This window comes from Salvelinus sp. IW2-2015, unplaced genomic scaffold (genome assembly GCF_002910315.2).
Source record: "Salvelinus sp. IW2-2015 unplaced genomic scaffold, ASM291031v2 Un_scaffold2291, whole genome shotgun sequence".
Lineage (NCBI taxonomy): Eukaryota > Metazoa > Chordata > Actinopteri > Salmoniformes > Salmonidae > Salvelinus > Salvelinus sp. IW2-2015.
The window spans coordinates 113,747-123,594 of record NW_019943617.1 but is presented as its reverse complement, the minus strand read 5'-3'; the positions used below and the strand labels follow the sequence as shown (position 1 = coordinate 123,594).

At 44.0% G+C, this 9,848-nt stretch overlaps 1 protein-coding gene across 4 annotated transcripts; it reads right to left on the bottom strand.

Moving 5' to 3' along the window:
* Positions 1-835: 835 nt before the first annotated feature.
* On the bottom strand, positions 836-7,636 carry LOC112073554 (synaptotagmin-5). 4 transcript variants are annotated; one of them, XM_024140823.2, is made up of 6 exons: positions 7,479-7,636; positions 6,518-6,607; positions 4,824-5,842; positions 3,118-3,307; positions 2,645-2,811; positions 836-2,390 (listed from the first exon to the last, which is right to left on the bottom strand). In XM_024140823.2, the coding sequence occupies exons 2-6, from the start codon at positions 6,546-6,548 to the stop codon at positions 2,241-2,243; spliced, it is 1,557 nt and encodes a 518-aa protein (XP_023996591.1). In that variant the 5' UTR covers positions 6,549-6,607; positions 7,479-7,636; the 3' UTR covers positions 836-2,240. The 4 variants fall into 4 exon arrangements, with proteins under 4 accessions (XP_023996591.1, XP_023996593.1, XP_023996592.1 ...); XM_024140825.2 differs by having other exon boundaries at positions 3,118-3,292; XM_024140824.2 differs by lacking the exon at positions 6,518-6,607.
* Positions 7,637-9,848: the final 2,212 nt, after the last annotated feature.

Here is a 9,848-nt window from a genome sequence, read left to right as displayed (position 1 = left end):
TACTGTGCAGGGTCAGCAAGGGTTCACACAGAGATAAGGGAATGAGAACAGATGATCAAACACCCATTAAGATACCTTGTCTGGGAAAGTGGCAGATTAGTATGAAACAATGCCATTGTGGTATCACGTGAAGGGCTTTCATAGAAATCACAGATCAAACCTTATCTGACTGTTTACATTGGCATGTTTTAGTTCTACTAGATTAAACCCATATAGAATGTATATTTTTTTCTAACTCAACTCCTACTCCATCATAGACCATTCAACAGTAAATATGTCCTGTCTGTCACATTCAATATAAGTGATTGAGCTATAAATTGATATCCGAAACCATGATTTCAGTGACACATACAGTAGTAGAAAGGGCAGCAGTTACACAACATGTGTAACCAGTGTGAAATGGCTAGCTAGTTAGCGATGCGCCCTAGTAGCATTTCAGTCGGTGACGTCACTCACTCTGAGACCTTGAAGTACTTGTTTCCCTTGCTCTGCAAACGTCATGGCTTTTGTGGAGCGATAGCTAACAATGGTTCGTGCGAGGTAGTTGTTGATGTGTTCAGAGGGTCCCTGGTTCGAGCCCAGGTTGGAGCAAGGAGAGGGACGGCAGCAACACTGTTACATATGGATATTTATAACCATCAAAAGGCATGCCATCAGAAATACATAAGAAACAACGGCAACATCTGAAGATCTGATCGAGTTCTACAAGTATTTCCAGATCAGGCATTTTACTCCACTAGTCAACTGTGGTATTCTTTCTTGTAATAATGTTAGGTGTATGTAGTATTCTAGTGCATGGAACATATACTATCTATAAATATGACAGAACATATGGTATCTTCATCACATCACTTTAATTCAGAGACACATGTCAACTGTGAGAGCTTTCTCTGTTAAAAAGCATAAGTATGCAATTTTAGCAAGACAAGACAGGCATTCCATTTGTCAATGATGATTAAAATAATTGAAAGTCCGATGACAGAATGTGTACAGTGTAAGTCCCTTAAAAAGCATGCCTACACAGTTACAGTAATCAATTGATGGCTGATTGATGTACGCAAATGGCTTTTCAGACTCCTGTCTTCATGAAGGTGTTTGGGGGGCTTCTCTGGTACAGGCCTGATCATATCCAGGTAAAGATATATGGTATGTAATGATTCAGGCCAACATCTATACAAGTACTGAACATATGTCTGTTATCATCCTGCCACAGTGGATGGTGGATGAGTAGTCCATGACAGAGTATAGCGCATGACGATCAATATCACTTTTTCAATCACGCTAATGTCTGGCAAAGATCCCAATCATGCAAGTAGCACAGACCACAAGTACCACAAGAGCACAACACAAACAAAGCAAGCAGAGATCAATGCCGAGGACAAATACTGACACAGAACGTCATAGTAAACCACAACTAGAAGTGTTTTGGCCATGACTTAAGAATCATTGACAGTAGAGCAAATTCAGACAATGGTCTTTAAAGCTGGAATCCTTAGTTGCTACACCCATTTTTGGACTTATAAATTAATGATACAGTATATACCCATTGATTCTTGAAAAATCTAACTTGGTAATGCCTCATGAGCTTATTTCAACTGTCCTACTCCATCAGAACCCAAAATACAAGCTTATTTTACTCCAGTGTTTGTAAACAATGTAAATGTAAACAAACACTGTATAGCCTCAAAACATGGTTAAAACTATAATTTTGATGYCATGGATGTTCAGTCCTGACTATGAATTTGAGAGTGGTTATCTTTCTCYAGGCTCATCCCTCAGCCTTTTACCAAAACACAGGTGGGGAAGCCGCTTTGCTGTAGTTTCAATTAAGGATTCCAGCTTTAAAGATGTGTGGGACTGACAGATTGTTCTCTATGATACAAACAGCACCAACATATAACACAAATCCATGCAACTGGTATCATACAGCAGTAGTGGCAGTCAGTCCTGTGGCCTGTATCTCACTGTTAGGGCAGTGTGGAACAKTAAGTATCAGATACTACAAGTCTAAATGCAATGTCATCACAATATGTTTACAGGTGCCACCACTGATTGTCCATTTGCTGTTCGTCCTTTGTGTGTGTCCCATTAGTCTGGCAAGCCCTCTATCCCCTGTCCTCTCTCCAGCAACGTCCTGACAACCTGACACAGGTAGAGGTCTGGCAAGCCCTCTATCCCCTGTCCTCTCTCCAGCAACGTCCTGACCCTCCTGACACCTCCATAAGGTCAGCTATAAAGTCCTAAAAGACTTCTGGTGTGATGGGGTGCCAGTGCGCTGTCTCCACCTGTCCCTGACTGCACATGTCCCTCCAGTGTCCCTGTCCTGCCTCTGGGGCCTCGCAGCCAATCAACACACGGCCCAGCATGCTGCTCTTCGTGTAGAGCCGCCCCTGTTGGAGAGATAGATGTTTTGTTGGTTGTTCTTTGACCATATACAGTGAAGTGAGGTCTGAGACATTTCTTTTGTAGAAAAATAACATACAGATAGTTGTACGACGCAAATGCACAGAAGATACATTTGATGGAAGACTTGTAACATAATTGAGGATGTAATAAAAACTGTGGACAAACAAGTTATTACATTATCTGTTATTACATTATCCRTGGGTGCACTCCTAATTCTTCACCACTGAGTCATTCCTACCTGCATGATGATGAACTCCAGAGCAAGAGGCAGCTGAGTGATGTCACCAACAGGCAGGTCAAAGAGAAAGGGAGCGTTCCACACAGCGTTGTGTCCTCCCGCCCCTTTGGTCTCCTTCGTACTGATCACCTTCCCATCCTGACGCAGGTTGATGACTACGTAGTGATCTGTAGGGACATGAGAGCAACAATCAACATGAACAACGGAGAGAGAGAGAGGAAATGACAGTATCTGTAATCTCATAAGGAGCTCAATCAGGGCGGCAGGGGCCTGGGAATATGACTGTGACTAAGGCTGGGACTGGATATGGGATTGTGAGGTCGAGGGCTTGACTGGRGTGGTTCTAAACAATGGCTCAGTGGCTTAAAGCATAGTGCTGGCAACACCAGAGTTGTGGTATTGATTCCTGCATGTGTATCACTGTCAATGTCGACAGTTCTGTGTTGCTTCGGATGAAAGCTAAATGGACCTACCTGCTGCTCCTGGCATCCGGGAGAGTTTGGCCAGGTTCTCAGCCTTGCGGACCATCACCTTGATGCGGTGGGCCAGTGTCTGGTACTGCAGCAGAATGAAGAGCTGACCCAAGGCCCGTGGAGCAGCACAGAGCGAACTCTTCCTACGACCCAACATCTCCTGGGAACTCATACTCTGGGAGGGGAGAGGCTGATTTAAGAACAAGAAGAGACGAACACATTGTGTTGTTGATGTGTTGTTTTATTAAGCGCATGTTCTTTATGTCCTGAGGTAACTAAAGTAGAAAACACAGGGTAAAAAGAACGACATGTTGTTGCCGCTAAATTATCATCCTTAAGAATCTAGTCTTTTACAGCCCCCATGAGGTTTCCATGAGATTCACGTCATAAAAAGCACAATGAATCTCATTAGTTGCTTATTTAGAGCCGACAGCACCCTGGGCCCAGACCTAGTGAGCATGCAGCTGTAAGCCTGCCTGTGTTTGTGAGACCAGTGGAGTCTAMTGGGAGATCACCCAACAAGGGAGATTCACATCACTTGCTCTGTCTCTCAGTCAGTAGTCATGATGCCCAAGAGACCCCACTCTGTGTCACTCAACTCACAGTATTTTCAACAACAACAAAAATTCCACAAGCACACACTAGCATATTTATCCAATTCCAATAATGGTATTGACTGCCTCTGTCTGTATCTCTGTGACTCAGCCAGGATAAGGGCCACCGATGTTCCATCAGGCTAAAGCATGACATTGCAGTCAAATGCTGAGTAACCTGTAAGTGGGCTGACGAACCCATTGATTCCGGACGTCACAAACTAAAGTGACCATCCTGTCTGTGAGGGTACATTACCTTGGTATTCTGCACCAGCTCCAAACCCTGCCACATCAGTCCCTGGCCTCCCACATCATGTCAACAATAGTGTTATAATGCTAACGGATTACTGTAACATGGCAACTTTCATCTGATCTCATGGCACCACTACAGTAACATTAGAGATCACAACATCATCATCACACCACCTATCAGCTACCATCTCTCTACTTCTATTCGTTTTCTCATTGGATGATAACTCATTGAGCTTCATACATGTGACGTTTCCCACAATCACATGTGCAGTATGCATGACATCTCTCTGTGCCTTGTAGCTGAGAACAGAGGTGCCTGCATGCTGCCACCCAGCCTCACGCAGAGATCCMCTGATAAGACATGGTGTCTACATAATGTCCATTCATACATCACCATGCCCGTTCAGCCCAGCGCCTGAGGCCTAGCTCTGTCCCTCTCACCCACACCCTCGCCAGCTCAGGCTGTCAGTAATGTCTTCTGGCGCAACCGCCACAGAGGACACGGCACACTGCTCACTGCACTCCACATGTTTGCTCTCCAGTCAAAAACTACAATGTCACCATGTCCAACAACAGTGGAAAAACTGCTAATGGCCCGGACCTTGTTCTGATTAGACTAGCCTGACACATTCCCTCATAGATAAAACATGATATGGGCTATTCATAGCCCCAGTGTGTGTAGTTTTTCTGTGCTTAAAGTTAACTGAAAAAAGAGGTSTAAGATGGTGGGGAAATGTTTAGATAGTGATTGTGAGGCTATAGTGCCCATAGAAATAGAATGACTATACAGTATATCTATCTTGTTGTTCTATTTCTATGATAGTGTCCTAGGCTTGTAAAATGACAGGCATAATGTGTTACCTTTTTCAGCCTACTCCTGGTGGGGGTGAGCTCCCTGGTGTAGGGGACAGTTGTGTCTGGCTCCCAGTCCATCTCCCCACAAGGCATCTCCAGCTCCCCCAGCGCTGTCTCTCTCAGGCCTGAGAAGTCCCTGCTGAACACAGCCAGCCGGAGGGTGCAGGCACGGAGCTCCTCCACAGAGCCCACCTGTAGCACAAGGCTCTGGCACTGTATCTCTGGGCTGAGGCTGAGCCGCCGAGACGCCCCCTGCTGGGGTGAGGGGCAGAGCGGGGGCAGGCTGGCTCGAACAAACACCCCACTGCGCCGCCGTGCCGCCCCGGATAGGCCCATGATGTTGGTGGTCAGAGTGCCCCGTGCCGGGGAGAAGAGCAGGGAGAAGTGCAGGAGARGAGCAGGCTTGGTGGGGATGGATAGGGAGCTGGAGCCGTACTGTGGCTGGGACAGCTCCCCCTGAGGGCCAGGAGACTGCATGGCACTGCCAGGGCTGGTCAGGCGGCTCTGTTCGCTGTACAGGAAGTTGTCACCGGACACGGTGCAGCGGCGTTCCAGCGCCCGACGGGTCTTGGAGACTAGGCCCAGTTTGGAGATAGAGGGCAAGGAGGCACGGCCATGGCCTGAAGGCTTGTAGTGGGAGGAGGAGGACACAACCGGGGTGCTGAGGCGACGCATGGGAAAGCAGGACCTGGGGGAGGACCTCAGCTCGGAGGAGGACGACCGGGGGCGAGGTTCAAAGGGCAGGGCGGTGAGGTCATCCTCAGAGGGGGAGGAGCTGTTATTGGGGGAGGGGAGGTCCAGGACATCCCCGTCTAGCTCCTCATACTGCTGCTTGATGGGTAAGGTGCCAGAGGAGGGGGTCAGGGTCACGGTAACCCGTTCACAAGTGGCTGAGGAAGGGGAYAKTGCAGCCTCTTTGTCCTCTGRTGGATGATACTTCCCTCTCCGCCAACACATTAGACAGCCCAGCACCAGGCAGAAGCAGAACACTGCCAGACCCACTGCCAGCAGAATCTGCAGGTGGACTGGACACAGGAGAGGTTACGTTTCAATTACATTAGTGACTGAAAAACACAGAGTGAAAAAGAGAGCAAGAGAGAGGACCCCATCAATTTGCTMCTATTCATTATGAATCATTGAACATAATTATATTTACTTTATTTATTTGCCAATACAGCCCTTAATTTATTATGTTTCTACACCCGTCATCCATTATGAGATTAAACAGGAAATGTTTTRGGTCCTAATCCAAACTAATTGTCCTCTTTTGGAAATGGAAATTATGGGCTTTGATTTAAACCAGAGCAGCAGACTGAACTGAATGCGGTGGAGTCACATTTCCTGCTTTCCTGCGGCTTAGTACATGTGTAGGAGGCRATATCAGCTCTCATCTCATCTCACTGACTACAGATTTATAAGCAATGTAATTGGGACACCAAGGGATGGTACCCTATTACCTCTTTAGTGCACTACTTTTGATCAGGGCCCTASTCARAATCAATGCACTATAAAGAGAATAGGGTGCCATTTCAGACACCGAAAAGTAACTTGTCCTGTAACGTAAACACTTTGTGACAGACAGTCTCCGACTATGACTCATCCATCAGGCCCAATCTGTTTGATTGAGAATGAGAAGCTCTAAAAAATATATATATTTTCAAGGAGAATGTGAACCAGAGATCACTCTGATCAAGACWCACCAGGGCATGAGCCATTCAGAGACATTATCATGGCCAGACGGTGGATGGAAAAGGTGAAGGCTCTCTACTGTGGACAGTGAGCCGATGATCCTTATCAGGAAAAAATATTATTGCTTGTTGTAATTTATTGCATGGGTCCATTTTAGTCATTGCTGAAACAGTCATTGATAAGACAGCTACTAGCCTAATATAACAATTGTTATGCKGTCTGTTACCACAAATGAAATACAGTATGCTTCAAGSTAGTGTTATTAGACATTACAGGRTCAGGGATGATGTTGTTTAGCCAGTTTACATACATCTCTAAAGTGAAGGCAATGACTCTTATAAAGAACTGCGCCAGCTAATTCCTATGCTGATATGACTACAAGGAAATCWGTTGGTCTCTATAAATTCTAWAACAGAGACCAACARATTTCCTGTGTCTYTTTGCATTACATGGGCTGCTAAACCACTACATATCAAAAAGAGACAGAAAAAGCCCAAATAAAATCAATACTATTTAATACATYATTTTATATAGCAACATGTATGCATTTATAACCAGATGTATATAAACTACACCAGAACATTTCCACTAGTAATTTTTAGCTTACACAATCGAATTTAAATTAAATCCATTAAAAGGTGTACCACATTGTTACTGTATTAGACGTTATCTTCATGCTGTTGGTATTTCCTTCTATTTGCAACCTGTTGGTCTTCGATGTCTTCATCAAATAATATTTACAAAGCCACGTAAAATTGTGTATCTATTAGTATGCAAACTATGCACCACCTTAACAGAAGTTGAATTATAAATTAATAAATTGARATCTGGTTTTCATAAAGTATTAAGCTTGTCATTTTTTCAATCTTGAGATGAAGACAAGCAAATTCACAATAGGACATAACTCGTATCAATTTAACTTGAATTTCAAAGTACAACAGMACTGACCAAAATTATAATTACGTTTCTTACCTCCAAGAGCATATTGCGTCATTTTTCAGATGTTATTTTTATATTCCACCGTATCAATGTGAACGCGGTTTGTGCGTGAGATCCATTCCCGCTTTWTCCTGCACGCGCACTGGGAATTTCCTTTGCACATGTCACTGCATTGACATGACAGACCGGCCCTTTAAGCCAATCAGAGGAGTCGGTGACTAAGCTTTTATTCCTATTCTATACGTGGGAGTCCGTGGGAGGATATGTTGGACTAAAAGTAAACCATTGCTGCTAATTAGCATCGTATATCTTGTTGACAATATTATCTAATACAAACGTAGCTTAATACAAAAAGTCAGATAAAGTTATTAATGAAGCATCGTCTGACATTTTAAGACATCAATTCAATAATAATTAAATAGTGTAGCCTAATTAGAGAATACACACACACACACACACAAACACACACACTCTGTGTATGACTCACAGAGAAAGACCAAAGGCTGCGCCAAGAAAGCTGTCTTTCCTCAGATCTTACTTATCCTTTATTAAATGGTACAGGCATTTTGCCTACATAGTACCCATTACTTAGAGATTGTCATCTCCCATTATCTGCAACTACCTCTCCCACTCTCTGTCCTGTGTCAACCCCCTCCCCATTTCCATCTCACATTCAACATGGACACACACACACAGACACACAAGCAAACACACACCACAAACAACGACACCCAAGCAGACACACACACACACACACACACACACACACACACACACACACACACACACACACACACACACACACACACACACACACACACACACACACACACACACACACACACACACACACACACATGCAGTATGACCCCTTCCTAATGTATCTCCTCCATGTATAGGGAAAGACAGTGATGAATATCTATTTCAAAATATGCAGGCTCTTCAGTTTGGGCAGAAAATGCATCCTATTCCTCTTTGTGAAGAAGCTTCCCTGACTCTTTGAGACGTGGATGAGTAATCATTGTAACTGTCTGTCTGTGTGTGCGTGTGTATGCTGTGCGTGTTCTCAGTCCCTTTCAGATCTCTTTATTTCTCAATGTAAGACACAGGTAATCCAATTAGTTATCACGTATATCACATGAGACAATCCATCATGTCATCTTCATATGCCATCACCACTGTCCAGACTTCTAGACTGCAGTTGCCCAAGCAACTAGTGTACGGTTATTTTAATTTCATAAGAAGATGCCTTCCAACTACATCCACTTTCATGCTCTGTAAACCTTTATGAGGATGAATGGGTCAATATTTCCTTATCTCTAATGATCTCAGTGGAAAGAATGCACAAGCTTGCCTGCTGATGGCAGCACACATCATATAGTTTAGAGTTAGAGTTTGATTGTCTATGAAGCATGTGTGTTGTGCTATGGATTTAATCCCTTGAATATGATCACGGCCGTATAGTAAAAACATTCAATCAGTATAGATCAACAGAACAGCACTGCCTTGCCTAAAGTATTCTGTGAACATTTTGAAAAGTGTTTGCGTGGGAGCTAGATAATCTGTTCAGTGAGTACAGATGAATAGGCAGGCATAAATCTAATTATAACCGTTTTAGCTCAGTTTAACATGTGAGTAAAATGTTTTTCTTATTGCGTAATCAGCAAGCTACCAGGCAAGCAGTCACTGTGTGAAAGGTAGTAGTTGTGGAATTGTTAGTTTTGATTACTTGTTGGTTATTACTGCATTGTCGGAACTAGAAGCACAAGCATTTCACTACACTCGCATTAACATCTGCTAACCATGTGTATGTGACAAATAAATTTGATTTGATTTGATTTTTGACCTGGAATGATTTTCCAACAGTCTTGAAGGAGTTCCCACATATACTGAGCACTTGTTGGCTGCTTTTCCTTAACTCTACGGTCCAACTCATCCAAACCATCACAATTGGGTTGAGGTCGGGTGATTGTGGAGGCCAGTCATGTGATGCAGCACTCCATCACTCTCCTTCTTGGTCATATATCCCTTACACAGCCTGGATATATGTTGGGTCATTGTCCTATTGAAAAACAAAATGATAGTCCCACTAAGTGCAAACAACAGAGGATGGTGTATCGCTGCAGAATGCTGTATAGCCATGCTGTTAAAGGTACCGAATTCGTAAATATATCACAGACAGTGTCACCAGCAAAGCACCCCCACACTGTCACACCTCCTCCTCCAAGCTTCACGGTGGGAACCACACATGCGGAGATCATCCATTCACCTAATCTGCATCTCACAAGGACACCACGGTTGGAACCAAAAATCTCAAATTTGGACTCTCAGACCAAAGGACAGATTTCCTCCGGTCTAATGTCCATTGYTTGTGTTTCTTGGCCCAAGCKTGTCTCTTCTTAT